Source organism: Gigantopelta aegis, chromosome 15 (genome assembly GCF_016097555.1).
Source record: "Gigantopelta aegis isolate Gae_Host chromosome 15, Gae_host_genome, whole genome shotgun sequence".
Lineage (NCBI taxonomy): Eukaryota > Metazoa > Mollusca > Gastropoda > Neomphalida > Peltospiridae > Gigantopelta > Gigantopelta aegis.
Window position 1 is genome coordinate 33,328,080 of NC_054713.1, and position 21,207 is coordinate 33,349,286.

General features: G+C 36.5%; 1 protein-coding gene across 2 annotated transcripts in view; it reads right to left on the reverse strand.

Annotated features, from left to right (window-relative positions):
• Window positions 1-21,207, reverse strand: part of LOC121389992 (5'-3' exoribonuclease 1-like) — a 94,792-nt gene that overhangs the window by 57,650 nt on the left and 15,935 nt on the right. For both annotated transcript variants that reach the window (XM_041521682.1, XM_041521681.1), the window contains exons 3-13: window positions 21,051-21,151; window positions 19,710-19,807; window positions 18,238-18,347; window positions 17,299-17,409; window positions 14,573-14,661; window positions 13,643-13,730; window positions 11,162-11,330; window positions 10,091-10,158; window positions 7,801-7,932; window positions 6,309-6,393; window positions 3,603-3,741 (exon numbers count right to left, since the gene is read on the reverse strand). In XM_041521682.1, coding sequence (XP_041377616.1) covers window positions 3,603-3,741; window positions 6,309-6,393; window positions 7,801-7,932; window positions 10,091-10,158; window positions 11,162-11,330; window positions 13,643-13,730; window positions 14,573-14,661; window positions 17,299-17,409; window positions 18,238-18,347; window positions 19,710-19,807; window positions 21,051-21,151 — 1,190 coding nt within the window. The remainder of the gene's footprint in view (window positions 1-3,602; window positions 3,742-6,308; window positions 6,394-7,800; window positions 7,933-10,090; window positions 10,159-11,161; window positions 11,331-13,642; window positions 13,731-14,572; window positions 14,662-17,298; window positions 17,410-18,237; window positions 18,348-19,709; window positions 19,808-21,050; window positions 21,152-21,207) is intronic.

Consider the following 21,207-nt stretch of genomic DNA (forward strand, 5'->3'; position numbering starts at 1 on the left):
TGAATGAATGAATGAATGAAGTGTCAAACAAAGGTAAGCACATCAATATGATAAATTCATCGTTATCAGTATAGAACGTAACCTCTCTAAACCGGATACCCCTAACACTGAACTTTTACTTGATCCAGTAGGTGTCCACTTTAGAAGTGTTTCACTGCATTTACTTATTTATTTATATATATATTATATGAAGCACAAATCTTGAAGCTATGCTAAATAACTCTCAAACTGTTCTATCAAAAGCTCTCTGAAAACAGACATGTCACATTTATTTATTTGTTTGTTTGTTTAGTTGTTTGTTTTATTTTATTTACTTTATTTATCATATTTGTAACAGTACTCTGTGTCATATTTGTGTATGTATTTATGTATTGTGTAACTACAAATGTTACAATTATGATAATTACTGACGAGCTATTAATTGGAATTAGATTTTCACCAAACAGACATGCTTGGAAAGAGCAATCTTACACCGAAGATAAATTACTCACGACCTGTTAATTACAATAATTTATTAAGACTTTCATGAAACTTTCATGAAGGGATATGTCAAGATTCAAACTGGTGCTTTAAAACTTCACCGTAATTTTTCTCATATACTGTATTATTTAAATACTTATTTCGATACCACTTCACAGTAACTCTTCTCAAATACTGTATTATTAAAATATTTACTCCGATACCACTTCACCGTAACTCTACTAAAATACTGTATTATTTAAATACTTACTCCGATACCACTTCACAGTAACTCTTTCTCAAATACTGTATTATTTAAATACTTACTCCGATACCACTTCACAGTAGTAAATACTATTCTCAAATACTTTATTATTTAAATACTTACTTCGATACCACTTCACTGTAACTCTTCTCAAATACTGTATTATTTAAATACTTACTCTGATACCACTTCACCGTAACTCTTCTCAAATACTGTATTATTTAAATACTTACTTCGATACCACTTCACTGTAACTCTTCTCAAATACTGTATTATTTAAATACTTACTTCGATACCACTTCACAGTAACTCTTCTCAAATACGGTATTATTTAAATACTTACTTCGATACCACTTCACAGTAACTCTTCTCAAATACTGTATTATTTAAATACTTATTCCGATACCACTTCAAAGCAACTCTTCTCATATACTGTATTACTCCGATAGCACTTCACGGAATTCCCATTGTGAAACGGAATTACGCTTTTTTGCGAAGTAAAAACTAAATTAATTAATACCATTTTACTATTGCCACACACTGTAAAGTTGACGATTGGCCCGTGTGCAGACCTATTGGCAAACGCGTACCGGGGCTACGTTCAGCCAGACCGAGCGGAAAAACAACATCGCTTTACAGTAAACCAAATGGCCACGTTGAGAACCAAATATTCGCGAACGTTAGCAAAACGTTTGCTGGCTGAACTTGGGACTGGTTTACTGCTTAGTCTGTTGCCCCTGCGCAGATGGGACAGGTTTTGTTGTTTTTTCTCGCTAACGCTCGTCTTGGAAGACTGATTTTTAAGCTACGTTTTGTTAACACTAAGCCCCGTTGAATAAAACAGTGCACTCAATTGTTTGATAATTATGCTTTATGTAGTTGTTATAACTGTAACCTTTGCTCCAATTTTTCGCTACTAATATGAAGGCCTACTTTGATTTAACAACAAATAGCACCGCATGTTCATTTTGACGCCAGTCAATTTTTGGACCCTTGTTTTGGTTTTGTACAAAGTAAATAAAACAGACTCAATGGTAATTATTAAAAAAAAATTGATATGATATATTTAACAAAAGGTACTTTTTATTTTTTTCATAAATTTAAAACTTAAAAAATTAATATTTTGTTAAAGGTAGGATCAACTCCAACAAGAGCCTTATGTGTTGGAAAGATGCATACCCGGACCACCAACACATACTGACACTTTAGCAAATGAAAAACGCGTAATTTTAGAGTTAATAAAAAAACATGATTATTCCTGCTAACTGGGGGCAGCCATTTTGTTTTGTTTTTGTTAAGTCCGGTGGGATAGCTTGGGGCGAAGTGACGTCAGCTCCTGACCATCTTCTGTATGTACAGTGTAAACAAAAGCAGTAATTTTCGACACGGCACTTCTCTTTGATCAACCTGACTTGTAAAACAGCATAAATGACGTAATAATATAATAAACTATTTAACTAAATATATTTCAAGTTGCATTAACGGAACAAAATGGGGTTATAGTATTTTTCTCTGTTTAATAATCCAAGAAAAAATGTACACTATTACGCCCATTGATATGCTACGTTGGAGCAAAAACGACAACCCACGATACCCAAGTGATAATTTTCTTTTCTTTGGGACTACGTAATTGGTCAGTTCTGTGGTTGTAGATGGAAGAGTCTACTTAATTAATAGTTTTACAGAACTATTTACAGTAATAAACCATGTCCATTACAATTTTAGGGGCGACAGGTAATATTCCACAATACCAGTATGTATTTTTGTCTCTAGACAGCGTCAATTAATTGGCTCGTCTGGTTACCAATCAAATACACACCTGCCAATCAGAAATCACAGGTAGAAGCAACTAACAGCATAGACCAATTAACTAAGAAAACACTCCGTGTATCATTTCAGTACGTAGGTTAATGCATAGGAAAAACATTGTTAATTGTTTCGACTTGTTGTGTAGCCACTTTGACAATGGTATTTTATTTTGTATTGAAAAATAATATATATATGCTGGATATACTTACTGTTGGCTTACTGAGATGTGTATAATTACAGAACATTGCAATGTATGACTATTTATCATCCCGCAAAAACCAGGTAGATTGTGTTTCTCTAGTTCTAAGGCTCATTCCTGACGTGACGCGTTAAATATGATGTAACCACCAACTCGCCAGAGGGCGTACTCACTGAGATGGTACAAAATGGCTGCGCCCGTTATATATAATAGTCGTCACAATTAACCGCTTTATTAATTAACTATACGATTATACATGTTGATATTAAGCAATAATGTGCATTATATATCGTTGAATATGCATACCAGGTCAAATGCCTTAATTGTCCTCTCCTTTAAGAATTATGAAAAATTAAAAAAATAAACAGCGTTGTCTGCCTGTTATGTTAATTTGTCGCAACTTGTGTTATTTAAATTGTTAATTAGGCCTACATATTGTATTCTGAAACGGAAATGAAACGAAATTTGCAAAAACATGAAACGGAAAATAGCTTTTTTTTAAAACGGAAAACCACTGGGTCTACAAATACTGTATTATTTAAATATTTACTCCAATACCACTTCACTGTAACTCTTCTCATATACTTTTTTTTTAAATGAATGAATGAATGAATGTTTAACGACACCCCAGCCCGAAAAATACATCGGCTATTGGGAGTCAAACTATGGTGATGCAAACAAATAAGGTGATGATCAACATCAATATAAAAATTCAAGATTCAAATAAAAACAGCGTAAAGAACTGTGCAAAAATACAAATATCACAGATAGATACTGACTTTTACTCAAAATTTCAATGTGTGCTGTATTGGCCATTCTCAAAGAGAATGTTACACCCCTGCACCACAGCTTTTTTTTTTAAATACTTACTCCGACACAACTTCATATTCCATCTTGTCCATGTAGTAGCTTCGCTTGCTCTGTCGAAACTCGGCGTCAAACGTATCAGAGTCCGACAGATCCGTTTCCGTGACATCATCTGTTTCTTCATCCAGCGAGTGTGACGAGCCTACAATTACATTAATTTACAAACATTTATTTTAAATATCATATTTTTCATTTTAATTTTTTCTCAATAAACTTTATGTTAAATATCACATTTTCCATTTTAATATTTTACTTAATAAATTATTTATTGTATTAAATATTATATTTTCCAGCTTAATTTTTTCTGTAACAAACTTTATTATATTAAATATCATATTTTCTATTTTAAATTTAAAAAAATAATCTTTATTGTCCGAGAACACAATAATAAAAATAAACTTGCTGAAATTGTCATAAACAAAAACAAAATTCTGATCTGGGGTTTTCATTTAAAAAAAATAATAATAAGTTCTAAGCTTGACATAAATTTTTATTATGGTAATCGGTCATACTAGGATGTCTACAAAAAAACCCATTAATTATCACAAAAAAGTGTTTGGTTAATTGCTTTCTTACAACATGAGGTTGAAAAATGTAGATACAAAATGACAAATTTCATTTTGGAAAATTGGTTCTGTAACATTTTCAGTTTGTAAAGTTGGATGCAAAAGAGTTAATTTAAATTATTACTGCAAACAATAAAATATCAATGAAATTCATATCAACTTAGTTTAGCTATCAAAGGCTGGCATAGACACTTCCAGTGTGTTTTTGTTTTTTCGTCTTTTTTCTTCAATTTTTATTGCTCCAAAATACATTGGTAATGTTAATTCATTACCTTACAAAGTAAGTGCTCAAACACTATGCTAAAACATTAACATTTAACTGATAAAGATATGTCGAAACACAATATTCGGTACAACAATTCTAGTACAGCAGGGCTTCAAGATTATGGTAGCACCACTCCCATGGATAGTGATGTTCAATGTTGGGCTAGTAAATAACTACTATTGCCATGTCCGACGGCTAGTAAAAAAATGTGTCAAATATTGCAGTTAAGTCTATTTTGTAAATATGAATATCCTGTCCACATTTATTTTTTAAGCTATATCTCTCGCTTCAGGTGACATATATGCAATTTTTACTATTATTTAGTAAAACTGTATTAACTTAAAGTAAAGTAGGGCTAGTGAATTTTTAATCGTGGCTAATAAACTTTTAAAATCACTGATCACATGGCTAGCGGATTTTATAAACATTCTCGAAGCCTTGGTACAGTATTTGTTAGTATAAAAACACACACTCGTGTACGAATACGTCAATATATTGTGACAAGTATATTGGGGTAAATTATACATTTAGATTTATAAGATGGCATGGGTTTCCAGATAAATAAAAACACCACCAAAAAGAAGAGGAAAGACAAGATTATTTTCAACAGAATAAATAAAGAAAGAAACAAAGAAATGTTTTATTTAACAACGCACTCAACACATTTTATTTACGGTTATATGGCGTCAGGCATATGGTTACGGACCACACAGATTTTGAGAGGAAACTCACTGTCGCCACTACATGGGCTACTCTTTCCGATTAGCAGCACGGGATCTTTTATTTGCTCTTCCCACAGGCAGGATAGCACAAACCATGGCCTTTGTTGAACTAGTTATGGATCACTGGTCGGTGCAAGTGGTTTACACCTACCCATTGAGCCTTGCGGAGCACTCACTCATGGTTTGGAGTCGGTATCTGGATTAAAAATCCCATGCCTCGACTGGGATCCGAACCCACTACCTACCAGCCTATAGACTGATGGCCTAACCACAACGCCACTGAGGCCAGTACAGAATAAATAAATAAAATACAGATAAAATAAATAGTCACTTAATTCTAAAGGGCGTGTACCACTAAATCAAATCCCATAGATGACAATAGTAACATATATTGCTAAAACTCCTACCTGCAGCATATCAATTGACATAAACACCACAGATATAAATACTACCACACCTCACTCTTGAAGTGAATCAGAAAAAAAAATGGGGGTCAAGCTGCTCATTTCAGAGATAACAGGTAATGTCTATGATTACACTAGTTCTGCACAAAAATTTTTGTACTTTTTTTTACAGGTACCCCATGCATGTTTCAAGCACAAGACTACTTGACACAGTGGTACTAAATGAAAAGTGCATATATTTTTTGCCCAGATGACACCATTTTATTTTTTACTGACATTTATCACCAATCACAGACTTGGGGTGTTAACTACTTTATTAAAATTTTGGTGCACATCGAACTTTGAACCAGCCAGAAGTTATTTGGCTTAGTACTATCTATAGCACTGCCCATAATATATATGATATGCCATTGGTTATTCATAATTTTCACACAAAATTCAGCTTAAATTTCTAAATTGATAATTTTATTTCCACAACTATTGTACAAAATAAAATTTGAATGTGATTTTCTAGTTATCCTGAATTAAAGAAACTTTTATAAAGTGTACACAATTTCTTAATTCTTCAGTTCTTAAACTCATTTTAACTACTATACAATTACTTCTGAAATAAATATGAATTTGAGTTAACTGATTATTTTTTTTGGGGTGTGTGTGATTTTTCTAAATATAATTCCCCCATAGGTGATCTAGATTTTTAAAAACATTCCTTCCATTAAAAATAGACTGTATGAAGCCGGGAAAACACCTACTTGAGCGAGTAAGATCTACACTATCCTCCAGAGTTGAGTCGAGGCCTTCAAGGGAGGCAAATGCGTTAGTACTCTCAAATGATATCTGAAAAAGATCAAGTGGTTTATGATATTCACATAAAAAGGTTGTATAAACTCAAGACAAGGAAATGTAATAGCTGTTCAACAACAACTCAGGACATATTAATCTGTGTTCATTTGGTGTGTAAAATAGGGTCATTTTAACAATTGATTTTTCCCACCAAAAAGCAACAAAGGTCTTAACTTATACTCTTGAAAAAAAGAAAGGGAACTCTAATAAGAATTTACAATTGCCAAAATTGTAAGGTATATTAGCTGTGGGGAATGATTATATGATAATAGTGAATTAATTGGGCAAACATTACAACCAATAGTTCAGTATTACAGTAGGTTTTATGACCACCAAAGATCTTGAAGGATGATTGGGGTCAGAAGTGAAATTTGAAAGTTGACATTTTTTATCAGTAAATCACAAATTAAAACAATAAAAATGACTAAAAACAAAACAATAACAACTGCATGATCAAAAGAATGAAAAAGATTGACAGAAATAATGTTCCACAGTCATTAATGGACCTTCCTGGAAATTGTCAAAATCGAGAATGACACCCCACGCACGTGTACGGGGCAACTGCGTGATGCACGTGCAAGCTGTTGTAGTGCACACCTGTCATGGGCACAGGTGTCGACTTTTTTTTTTCCCTTTAGCATTAAGTCATCTGTTATATACAGTTTCCCAGACGGAACAGCACATACCATGGCTTTTTATACACCAGACATTGGGAGGGATCCACTGCGAGGATTTGATCCTTCAATCCAAGCACCTCAATCAATTGCTCTGTTGAATGAGCTATACTGATGGAATGAAATAAAGGATCACACAGATAGCAACAAGAAATAATGACTGCATCAAAAATCAATTCATAGTCAGAAGTTGACTGGGAACATATAGGCAGCACATTCAACACTACAGACATTCAGTCCCACATTACAACTTGGTATGAAATACAGACATTACTATGCTAGTAGTGAATTAAATTTGGTCTACAAATTGAGTGTGTTCTCTTTTTTCTTTCCATCAGTATATATCCCACCCCTAACACTAGTTGAATGCTCTACCTCAATTACATTCACTCCTCCCAATGGAATGGAGGAAGGATCACTTGATTTAATGATGGACACAAACATTTCAATTAAGGTCATATGGTGTGGAAACCCTCTGTCACCGTGCAATGGGCTACTCTTTCCGATTAGCAGCAAATGATCTTTTATGTGCAGAATCCCAGACAGGATAGTACATACTATGGCCTTTGTTAAACCAACTATGAAACGCTGGCTGGTACGAGAAATAGCCCAATGGGCCCATCAACTAGGATTGATCCTAGATGGACTGTGCATCAGGTGAGTGCTTTACCACTGGGCAACATCCCACCCTCTTCCCACCCCATCACCCCCCAGTGAATAAACGAACCTTCTGTTTCCTCTTCTTGACAGCATCTTTGACTTCCTTGGCGCTGGTTCCCGCGTGGATCGACTGACCGCCCACCTTGCTGGCCAGCCACTTCAAGTCATCGTAGTTCTCTTCAAACTTCTCTGTGTCAAACTAGAGAAAGAAAAACCCAAAGCTTCATTAAACTCTAGTTTCAAACCGTAAAAATGGACACTAAAGTGTGGTTAAGTTACAAACCTGCGACACATTTGGATAATGTTACAAGAGAATGAAACAAGAGGCTGTGAAGTTGAAATGGTGAAATATTGTTAAAAATAGACTAAAACTTGACTCTATAACTGTTACTTGTCAGACACGTGCATTTTTTAAAATATTTAAAAATGCATTTTGTGGTATTAGAAACACCAGGATGACCAGAAAAACTTTGGTTATATGAAAATGGATAATCTAAACAATAAAATATAAGTAATGTTTGATTTCAGTGATCATAAATGGTTCTAATAGTGAAAAATATGCCTATAGTGTTTGAACAACTAGGGCCCGTCCCTTTAATTACATTATGAAATTGTTTGATCATGGTTTTCAAGTTTTCTTCAAACATCTCCATGTCAAACTACAGGAAAGAAAACTAATGTTTATTAATCACATCGTAGAACTGTTTGTTAATTAGTCAAAACAAGAATTCTGTGAATTAAATGTCTCGCCTACAATAAAAAAATGTTGATGCATTGTAATAACATCCAACTATAGTCCATCCGGTTGCATTTTTTTATATACTATGTAATTTACTACAAGTTATTTATTTCCGAACCAACTGATTTGTAAATTGCACACACAAATTGTATTTCTTTGTTATTTCCAAAACATGTTTACTTTTCCTCTTACGTCAAACCAAACTGAAATTATTTACAAAAAACATTTTAATAGAATGATGGGACAGACTATAGGTGCAACTATAAACAAAGTTTCATTTGATTTTGGCCTTTTAGTTTCTGACAAAACTGATGTGAACGCGAAACAAATGCAAGAGTTGCCACTGTCAGAAAAGTAATATGCATATCTCTCCCTTTTAAAAAAAAAGAAAGAAATGTTTTATTTAACGACGCACTCAACACATTTTATTTACGGTTATATGCCGTCAGACATATGGTTAAGGACCACACAGATTTTGCATTTATTTGCCCTTCCCACAGGCAGGATAGCACAAACCATGGCCTTTGTTGAACCAGTTATGGATCACTGGTCGGTGCAAGTGGTTTACACCTACCCATCGAGCCTTGCGGAGCACTCACTCAGTGTTTGGAGTCGGTATCTGGATTAAAAATCCCATGCCTCGACTGGGATCCGAACCCAGTACCTACCAGCCTGTAGACCGATGGCCTGCCACGACGCCACCGAGGCCGGTCTCTCCCTTTTATGTCATACAGGTGAGACAATGAAAAATATTACAGGAATGTGAGAGGAAAACGTTTACTGCAGCTGTGGTCTAGGGTCTGCTCATCCCAAGTCAAACAAAGGCTTTCAAATAGCATATCCTGGATTGGACAAAACTGGCCAATCGCAGCGAAGCTGACGAAAAAAAAGCCAAGGGAATGTACTACGCGTGAATACTACTTGCGATCTCGTGATACTACTTTCGATCTAACTCTTGTGCATGGCGTGGCAGTCTTCGTCAGCCAAAAGGCGCATAGTTTTTTGGTTTGGTTTTTTTTTAAAGATAAAATGAAAAAAAATATGCATTTACGCGTTTCCACATAGCTCTCACATCCCTGTATTTAAACAATCAATCAAACATGTAATTATGACACAGCAATTCATGGATGGAAGTTTTACAGATCTCTTAAACAATATTTCACACAAGTGCAAGTTTAGTTTTATGTAACCCATTTTGGGTTCATGCATTAAATTTTAGATATCATTTACATGGTCTCGAATCTAAGACTCTAAACATTTTACAGGCCTGGATTTGTTTCTGCTTGACCGATAAATGGCTTACACTAATTTTCAATTCTCAGATACCTGTTGTAGTCCATTAAATGGTCAAAATGAATCGTTCAAGTACACTTGATGAACTCAATTCAATCGGAATATACCTAATGTTCCAATTGATTGATTTCATAAAGTACCGTTTCATGGTTAGCATGTCAGCACTATCGTTTCATGGTTAGCATGTCAGCACTATCGTTTCATGGTTAGCATGTCAGCACTATCGTTTCATGGTTAGCATGTCAGCACTATCGTTTCATGGTTAGCATGTCAGCACTATCGTGTATATATTTCAGAATGTTTTTTCTCCAAGTCAGTTACTTACCTTTGAAAGTCTGCGTAGATAAACTTCAAATCTACGCAAGTTCAAGTGACCATCTTCATTCAGATAACCTGAAAAAAACCCAACAAAGTAACAAAAAAATCCAAATACTCTTGTGTGTAAATGGGTTGTTTTGAGGGTTTTTTTACTGATACACACATTTTATGGAATATGCGGTCTCTCTTCCAAAACACAACTAGAAACAAACCTGTAATGACGAGTTAAATGCAAAGGTTAATGCACCGAAACCGTAACACGTACAATGTGTATAGCTGGCCTTTTTACTTTGTAAAGGCAAGACAAAATTTATCTCCGCTTCCTCCCACTCTCATATTATCAATTGTGGAGAAAAATCTGAGCAGAAAGGGGAAGGAAGTTAAAATTTGTTAAGTTTTATCACACCACTAAAGCACACTAATTGGCTATTGGATGTCAAACAATTGGTAATTTTGACCTGTAGTCTTAGAGAGGAAACCCGCTATATTTTTCCATTAATAGCAAGGGATCTTTTATATGCACGAATCCAGACAGGATAGCACATACCACGGCCTTTAATATACCAGCTGCGGTACACTGGCTATAGTGAGAAATAGCCCAATGGGACCACCAATGGGGATTGATCCCAAAGCGACCATGCATCAGGTGAGCACAATCATATTGATGTACTTAACTTTGACATCTAATAGCCGATCTCTATTTTTGTGCTGGGGTGTCGTTAAAAAAACATTCATTCATTCAGGCGAGCACTTTAACACTGGACTACGCCCCGCTCATAGTGAGAAATAATTGAATGGGCCCACCAATGGGGATCGATCCCAGACCAACTGTGCATCAAGCGAGTGCTTTAACACTGGACTATGTCCCACCCATAGTGAGAAATAATTGAATGGGCCCACCAGTGGGGATTGAATCCAGACCAACTGTGCATCAAGCGAGTGCTTTACCACTGGGCTATGTCCCGCCTATAGCAAGAAATGATCAAATGGGCCCACCAATGGGGATCGATCCCAGACCAATTGTGCATTACGTAGAAGGGGAAAGTGACAGCTGTAGAACTGAGTGAGCGGCACCCACCGTCCAGAGTGGGCAAAACCTCCATGTAGTTCTTCCACAGCATGGGCAGCGCGTCATGGTTGATGTGTAGGTGCGGCAGGTGAGGGATGAAGTCATTGCCAACGAGAATCCCCATCAGAATCCAGTCATCTATGATCTTCTCCAGGCTGTACTCAAACGGCAGTGTCGTCTAGAGAGAGAGAGAGAAAATGAATATATAATTAGAACAATTTAATATAGGATTCGTCATAAGTGTTTTTTAATATAGAAAATATCAAAGAAAATCCCCATCAGGGTTCAGTCATCTATGATCTTCTCCAGGCTGTACTCAAACTGCAGTGTCGTCTAGAGAGAGAAGAAGATAAACAGTGGAGAAATCTTGGGAGTGTTTTCTCTTTTAGACATTGCTTGTCTTAAAAACAAGTGCACTCCCCACTACAGCTAGTAGTCTGGTCCGAACATCCCAACAGCCCATGTGACCGGAACTAGAGAGGAGTATGCAGTATAAGAATTTAGGCCATCCCATTGGCTGTCGGGATGTTCGGACCAGACTACTAACCATAAGGGGGAGTGCACTGTTTTGAGGATAGGTAATGTGAAAAGAATATATATATATACTCTTCAAAATAAGTAGGGGAACTCTATAATAAGAATTTACAGTTGCCAAAATTGTAAGGTATATTAGCTGTGGGGAATGGTTATATGATATTCCTAGTTAAGTAATTTTCAATTGTCATAAGCTTTAGTTAGCAGTGCGCAAATTTAACAACTGTACTGACAGCAATTACCAAATTAACAAATCAATGTGCTCTAGTGGTGTCATTAAACAAAACAAACTTTTAGTAAGTACAAAAATAAAAAGAATTTGATTTTTATTACCGAGTTTTTCCTGTTCGAACCACTGCCCTACAACTGGTACATCAAAATCTATGGTATGTACTGTCCTGTCTGTGGAAAAGTACATATAAAAGATCTCTTGCTGCTAATGAAAACATTTTGCAGGTTTCCTCTACAGGCAAAAAGGGTGGAACATAGCCCAGTGGGGAAACGCTCGCTTGATGCACGGTCAGTCTAGGATCGAGCTCCGTCGGTGGGCCTATTAAGCTATTTCTTGCTCTAGCCTGTGCACCACGACTGGTATATCAAAGGCTGTGGTATGTGCTATCCTGTCTGTGGGATGGTGCATATAAAAGATCCCTTACTACTACTGGAAAAATGTAGTGGATTTCATCTCTACGACTGTGTCAAAATGACCATATGTTTGACATCTAATAGCCGATGATTAATAAATCAATGTGCTCTAGTGGTGTCGTTAAACAAAACAAACAAACTTTCCTCTACAGGCAAGATGTCAGAATTATCATACATTTGATATACAACAACAAATGATAAATTAGTGAGTTCTAGTGGTGTTATTAAAGAAAACAAACTTGAACTTTCATCAGTGATAAAGGTCTATGAGATAAAAAAACAAACTTGAACTTTCATCAGTGATAAAGGTCTATGAGATAAAAAAAAAAACTTGAACTTTCATCAGTGATAAAGGTCTATGAGATAAAAAAACCCACAAAATGTCCCTACTGATAAAATGACAGGTGGGGTTTATATACTGATGGAAAGAAATAAGGGAACACATCAAATTGTAGACCATATTTAATTCACAACTGACGTAGTAATGTCTGTATTTCATACCAAGTTGTAATGTGGGATTGAACATCTGTAGTGTTGAATGTGCTGCCTATATGTTCCCAGTCAATTTCGGACAACATGAATTGATTTTTGATGCAGTCATTATTTCTTGTTGATATCTGTGTGATCCTTTATTTCTTTCCATCAGTATAGATGACTAAAAGTACTATGTCAAATTGTTAATTATTGTTCTTTAATGCCGTTACGATATGACTGACATTTTGTATGATCAACATCTGCTCAAAACTCATTCTCATATCACAAATCTTAGTTTCCATTCCAAACATTTCACACAACGAGGTCTCACTAAAATGGTGTGTAACATTTCTCATGAGTTATCTTTTCCTAATCACCCAATGTCTTAAAGTTTGTAACTAAAATGTGAATCACCCAAATGCAGACCAGACCACAACAGGGTTTTAGGATAGAGTAAAATAATACGGTGATCTTTTATTTAACGACACACTCAACACATTTTATTTACGGTTATATGGCGTCGGACATATGGTTAAGGACCACACAGATATTAAGAAAGGAAACCCGCTGTCGCCACTTCATGTGCTACTCTTTTCGATTAACAGCAAGAGATCTTTTATATGCACCATCCCACAGACAGGATAATATACCACAGCCTTTGATATACCAGTCGTGGTGCACTGGCTGGAGCGAGAAATAGCCCTGTGGGCCCATCGATGGGAATCAATCCTAGACCGAACACGTAACAAGCGAACGCTTTACCACTGGGCTACGTCCCACCCCTTGTGTAAAATAATAATCCCCCAGTATAGGAGAGCTACATGTACAGTAAGTTACCTTGAGTTGAGAAAACTCGTAGTCCAGGTATTCTCTCATTAGAGACAGGTGTAACAGGTGAAAGGTCGTCTCTTCGGGTGTGGCTGGCCTGAAAGAAAAAAAAAAGTAATAAAAAGAGGAAATCACTATCCAGGGCTATCTCTGGCACTCATCTAATTTGCCAATTGTGAATTTTAAAAACAATGAATTTTGGTTTAGTTTAAGGAAATAATTTCACTGATATTTTGTTTAAAATATTATTTGAGAACTAAAGTAATTCATTTTGCAAAAAAAAAAAAGAAGTAAAAACACCCTTAAATTTACCTTCTCCTTTGTCAGAAGAGGACTTTTCCCATGAAATGTCACTTTTGTGAATTCTGAAATATACCTTTCACAGGGTTCATACACCTTGGAAACAAAAACATTCCAGACTTTTTCCAAGACAAAAAAAACAAAAACATTTCAAGACTCGCATCAAGACTGGGAGTAAATACATCTCCCCATATTTTCTGAAAATTTGACAAAACGGACAATCTTTTTGTCATATGCACTGCGCAAGCGCCTACTTCAAATCTTCGGTAAATGTTTGCAATTGTTGTGTCTCGATTTCCCAAATGTACGTTAGTGCTGAGATTGGAAAACGTCGTCAGATTCCGCCGGTTTCACGCAACTAAAATTTTCCACATGAGTCCTAAACACGAATTTCCATACTTTTTCCAAACCAACTCGCAAAAAAGGTATTTTTCCATACCTTTTTCCAGGTCTGGAAAATGGATTTTCAAAATTCCATACTTTTCAATGTTTTCCAGACTCCGCACGAACCCTGCTTTCATCCAATGCAATGTTAACAAAAATTAATTCTAAAATCCTTTTCAATTATTAGTATCCTGACTGACAATACTTTGGAACTGCCATTGTACTAATATATATATATATATATCTTTTTAATACCTTTTGTTTCGGTCCTTTTTGCCACCAAATCGAACCTCCTCCCGGAGCAGTGAAAAATGAGGTTCATGACTAGTTAACCCCAACATCATCTGAAATTAGAAAGGGACAGTTGAACTGAAGTACCAACAATACAGGAGGAAAAAATATATATCACTACCGTATACTGCCGTGTATTAGCAGACTCCTTGTATAAGCCGACCTCTTAGTTTGACCCTAAATATCAAGTACAAAATTAGACAGGAACAGTTAAACTGAAGTATCAAAATACACGAGGAAAAAGATGAATAAATTAATGTTTAACAATACCGCAGCACAAAAAAATATGTAATTACCGTATATTGCTGTGTATTAGCCAACTCCTTGTATAAGTCGAGCTCTTAGTTTGACCCTAAATATCAAGTACAAAATTAGACAGGGACAGTTAAACTGAAGTACCAACAATACACAAGGAAAAGATGAATAAATGAATCTTTAACAATATCCCAGCACAAAAAATATGTAACTACCGTATATTGCCGTGTATTAGCCGACTTCTTGTATAAACCGACCTGTTAGTTCGACCCTAAATATCAAATACAAAATCATTGCCTTCGTGTATAAGCCGAAGTCATCTTTTGTCCAGTTGTACATTGTATTGATTTCAATTATACTTACTTACTTAATCCTCTTCGTGTGCGGTCACACATAAGGCCGACCAATAATAATAACAATAATACTGTCAACAAATAAACTTGTGCTTTTTTTTTTCATTATATTTTTTCCTCTTTAATTATCAGTCACGGTAATCGTTATTGCAATGCTAACATCTTCAATGCCGTGCAAAAATAATTTAGCACGGATAAATCATAACAGAAATCGAGTGATCCAATCAAATAAGAGCTTACAAATGATATAGACAGAGATGTCGGTGAAAGACTAGTCCTGTCAAACAATTATGGTGGACAATTGGAAAGAACACGTTTTTACCATTGAAATGACAATAAAATAAAGTAAGTAATTTTTAAGTCGGGGTCAGGAGTGTTTTCGATCGGAATTTTATGAACCAATTTGTTGCTTCCGTGGATAAGCCGACTCTCTTCTTTTGTAAAGTATTTCTAGACTTCAAAAGTCGGCTAATGCACGGCAATATACGGTACATACATTTACAATGCTTAAACACCTGCTTTTAAGAAAAACAGGCTTCGTAAATTCGGCCCATGGGAATATTACTTGGGAATATCAGCAACATAGGGTCTTCTTCAGTTTGGCAAAGCAAGCTGGCATAGCCCCATCAATTAGAAAAGGTTCCGATGAAAACCCTGTCCAACCAACTTGTAGCCACCTGAAGCAGTTTTGACATAAAATTCTTATTACATGGTTCATACAGGCTTAAACAGATTGTTTTCAAGGACTTTTCAAGCACTTTTCTGCTTGTTTTCAAGGAATATTTTTCAAGTACACCTATACCGTAATCAATTAAATGCAACCCATAAGCATCTATGACATTAGGGAGAGACCTTAATATAGGCATCGCCTGTTGGTCAAACGTTAAACGTTAATAAATATTGTTTAATCTATGACATTGACCGTAATACCAGTCTAAACAACTAAATAGTATTACCTGTATACACACTAGTAGCATACAGTGTCGAAGTGTTTACTGTATTTTCGAGAGTTCAATATTTCTAATTTAATATGTTTCCAAAGTACTGCAATGGTGTATACATGTCAGTCTATATTTTTTGGAGTGCTTCCAATTGAGCACCTAATTTGGTCTCTAATTTTGCTAACTCATTTGTTGGTGCTTCGAACTCCGCAAATGAGATTTCACCGCACTTTCGCCCATGCTGGTTACATCAAACACTTTGTCGCACAAAACACACGTTGCCTTCCGTTTGTCATTCTTATATGACCGTAACCATTCAGAGTAAAGTGGGTTAGTTTCCCACTTCAAATTATAGACACACTTGTGACTAATTTTTCCGATTCAACAGAGCCAACACATGCGCGGTTACAGCATCTTGCCACTTCCGGTGTGTGTTATAATCCGATACCCGGTGAAAAATGTCCAGTAACAGGTTTAAAATTTTAGCGAAAAATCAACAAAAAGTGTTTTCTGTTTAATTGTTTTTCCAGTGGATCTTAATTTTTAAATTCGAGGATGTTTTTGTAAAATTCAAGCACTTAGTCACAAAATATAAGTACTTTTTAAGCATAAATTTAATATTTACGAAATTTAAGGACTTTTAAAGGACTACCCTGAAATTCAAGGACTTTTCAAGGTCTGTGCGAACCATGTATTATTACAAAATATTAAATAAAATGGCAATGGTATTCTGAAAAATAATTTAAAGAGGGTTTTTTTATGTTGTGGTCTTGAGGCAAAATCACTCCTAGTGATTATAAATTATAAAATTATAAATAATAAATGGCTTAAAAAATATAATGGTAATTGTAATTATTAATAGAACAATTATATAGTATGTCAGAATTTGGTCTAAAGAATCATTAGAATAGCTGGCTTCCACTTATTAACCATAAGACGCGAAGGAAAACGAAGGAAGTTACAGTCACATGACCGGAACAGGAAGGGGTGCGCAGTAGAAGAATTCAGGCCATCCCATTGGCTGTTGGGATGTTCGGACCAGTCTACTAACCATAGGGAATATGCACTAGTTTTGATTACAGGTAATGTTGAAAAGAAAAGCTGTCTTCCACTTATTATTATGCTGCCCACTAAGACTTACGAGATCGGCATCCAGCCCGTACAGACAGTGCCGTGTGTTCGGATCGTAGCCTGGCTGCGACTTCTCGTATCGGATGAAGTCCATGATTTTATGCTCTCCTTCTCCTGGGGCCTGGAAATACAAAATCTAGTTTAATCTGAATCTTTATCTATTTTGCCATTAGTAGCAAGTGATCTTTTTTATGCACCATCCCACAGACAAGACAGCACATACCACAGCCTTTGATATAGCAGTTGTGGTGCACTGGCTGGATAGCCCAATGGGCCCACCTATGGGGGATAGATCCTAGACCGACCACGCATCAAGCAATTGCTTTACCACTGGGCTACGTCTCGCCCTCACTCTACTGTCATTTATAATTAGTAGCAAGGGATCTTTTATATGCACCAACCCACAGACAGGATAGTACATACCACGACCTTTGGTATACCAGTTGTGGTGCATTGGCCGGAACAGTGTCTTTGTCAGAGGCAGAACAGTACATACCATAGCCTTTTGTATATCAGCAATTAACTATTGATTAGAAAGAACATCGAATTGCAAGTTGGATGGATCATGAAACACCAGAGAAAACCAAAAGAAGAAGGAAATGTTTTAGTTAATGACGCACTAAACACATTTTATTTACGGTTATATGGCATCGGACATATGGTTATGGACTACACAGATATTGAGAGAGGAAACCCGCTGTCGCTACTTCATCGGCTACTCTTTTCGATTAGCGGCAAGGGATCCTTTATATGCACCATCCCACAGACAGGATAGTACATACCACGGCCTTTGTTACACCAGTTGTGGAGCACTGGCTGGAACGAGAAATAGCCCAATGGGCCCACCGACGGGAATCGATTCTAGATCGATCGCATATCAGGCGAGCGCTGTACCACTGAGCTATGTCCCACCCTCTGATTCAAAAGAGTAAGAGAAAAAACCTCACACCTGATGTCCTGACAAATATATCCTTGGCCCCTGCCACAGTGGATCGGTGGACACTTTATACACTACAAAATACTTGAGCTGCTCTTGAAGTCTGGCCATGAACACAGTGCCTGGAAAACAAAAAAGTGTTATCATTTATCTTTTACGATGTGCCATTTATAGCTTGCACATGTGCATGTTTACCACACAGATATGAAAATGACTTTGCAGGCTTTCTGCCAAAAAATTAATTTAAGGGTATGTAATAAAAAGAGAACCGACCGTAAGTGCCCCTACTTGGTGGCTATGTGTTTGAATGTTATCAAATTAGACTCTGCATTTCATACACTTTCACAAATTTTAAACACTTCTCTTACTGTCATCTATCTAAAAATTCTAAAAATATATCCATTAATTTTTTTCAAGATTTTAGGGTATGTACTTTTACCCTCTGCACCCTTTGACAGAAACCCTGCTTTGTCATAAACATTTAACGTATATAAATATATAATTTAAAACAGGAGCGATGAACAATTATTTTTAAAAACATTTAACAACTACCATAAATTATTCTCCTACCTTTATCTTTAGATTTCCACAACATTTTGTCCAGAGAGAAATCGTAAGAAAAACATGAAACAGATTGCATATACTTGATGGTAATCATGTCATCAATATAAACTTTGCTGAAATCTCCTCAGACAAAAAACATGCAGGCTGCCATTTTGCTTTTTTATGGAATACTCTGCAAGAGGGGTGGAAGGATGTGATGTAATCTAACAACGTCATGACGTGTATTATGGTATTATGATGTATTACTATAGTCCAATATTTTAGAGGCTTCCACCCCTCTTGAAGAGTATTCCACAAAAAAGCAAAACAGCAGACGGCGAACTATTACCCGCTCTTTGTCCTAGGAGATCTCAGCAAAGTCGACATAGGTGGCATGGCTGTATTCTGGTATGTGTCAATGTTATGTTTTTTTCACGATTTGTGTCTGGACAAAATGTGGGGGGAATCTAATGGTAATTAAAGGTAGGAGAGTAATTTATCATAGTTGTTAACAATGTGGTTCGGACGGCACTAACTAACGACCGCTGATAGTATCCTCGTCCTCTGCCACTAATAAAGCTGGTCTAACCCACGGCACTAACTAACGACTGCCGGTAGTAGGGGTGCATAGTAGGTGGTTACAAGTGCCTCTTAACAATGCCAGAAGTAACTAATGAACACTCTCCGAAGTGGTCAGACTAAGCCCACAGCTAAAAGCCAATGGGGAATGACAGGTGTGTGGCACAGATAGCCACAAGAGACAAGCACCTGTCGCGGTTGGAAAGACAAGGACTAGGATGTGGAGGTGGACAGCGAAAGAAGTTGAAAGACAGGAGTTGTTGCCAGATCGGGAAGAAATGAGATGGAATTCAAAGGCGAGAAAGGAAAGGGGCCAGTGGGATAAAAAAACAAAACAAATGTGATTCGGACTTCTAACTCACCAGGTGTAATGCAGTTTGAATCAAATCTCTTTTCCTCGGGGAGTTTTTCTCCTTTGGCCAGCGCTTGTTTCACCAGCTCCTCTGCCTCACGTGCCGATCTGAAAAATAAAATACAAAATCTTACTGTCTAGATAAAAAAAAAAAAATGATTATGAAGACATGTCGACAAAATTGCATATTTCACTGTTCACTGTGACATCAGTGTTGTCTACTTTTTACTATAATACTAATTCCAATACTGTCACTTTATTCCTCTCAAGTGTGTATGGTTTCTCACTGTTGTACTGAAGATCAATCATCCACAGAATGTCAAAGTTTACAGTGTGTTTTGTTTAACGACACCAGTAGAGCACATAGATTTATTAATCATCGGTTACTGGATGATAAACATTTGATAACTTCTGACTCATAGTTTTCATAGGAAACCTGCTACATTTTTCCATTAGCATTATATGCATTTTTTTCCCAGACAGGACAGCATATACCACAGCTTTTAAATACACATGTACAGAGAATGAGTCCACAGAAGAGTTCGATTTTATTATCAAAACACCTTATGTGAAAGAAAGTTTGTTTTGTTTCATGACACCAATAGAGCACATTGATTTATTAATCATCAGCTATTGGATGTCAAACATATGGTCATTTTGACACAGTCATAGAGAGGAAACCCACTACATTTTTCCATTAGTAGCACAAGATCTTTTATATACTCATCCCATAGACAGGACAGCACATACCACAGCCTTTGATATACCAGTCGTGGTGCACTGGCTGGATTGAGAAATAGCCCAATGGGCCCACCAACGGGAATCGATCCTAGACTGACCGCGCATCAGGTACATGCTTTACCACTGGGCTACATCCCGTCCCCACCTCAGGTGAATGCTAGAACCAACTAAGTTACTTAGATCCCATCCCTAGGAGTAACCTAGGTAGAATTTAAATTCTTTAGGGGCGGGACATAGCCCAGTGGTACAGCGCTTGCTCCATGTGCGATCGGTGTAGGATCAATCCCCATCGGTGGGCCCACTGGGCTATTTCTCCTTCCAGCCAGTGCACCACGACTGGCATATCAAAGGCTGTGGTATGTACTACCATGTCTGTGGGATGGTGCATATAAAAGATCCCTTGCTGCTAATTGAAAAGAGTAGTCCATGAAGTGGCGACAGCAGGTTTTCTCTCCCAGTATCTGTGTGGTCTTGAACCATATTTCTGACGCCATATAACCATAAATAAAATGTGTTCAGTGTGTCGTTAAATTAAAAAAAATCTTTCTTTCTTTAGTTTGAAACTTCTAACTCCCAGGAGTAGAAAAAAAAGCTGGTTTAGTCGTTGTACCTGAATCTTCGTCCTCTTTGCTGGTTCATCTTGGCTCTTGGTGCAACGCCATCGATGGCCATGAAGAACACTTTTTTCGGTCTGATCATGCGGAACAGAAACTAAAACAAGAGAAAATTAAAACAATTTTTTTTTTTTTTTTTTTTTTTCAAGTATT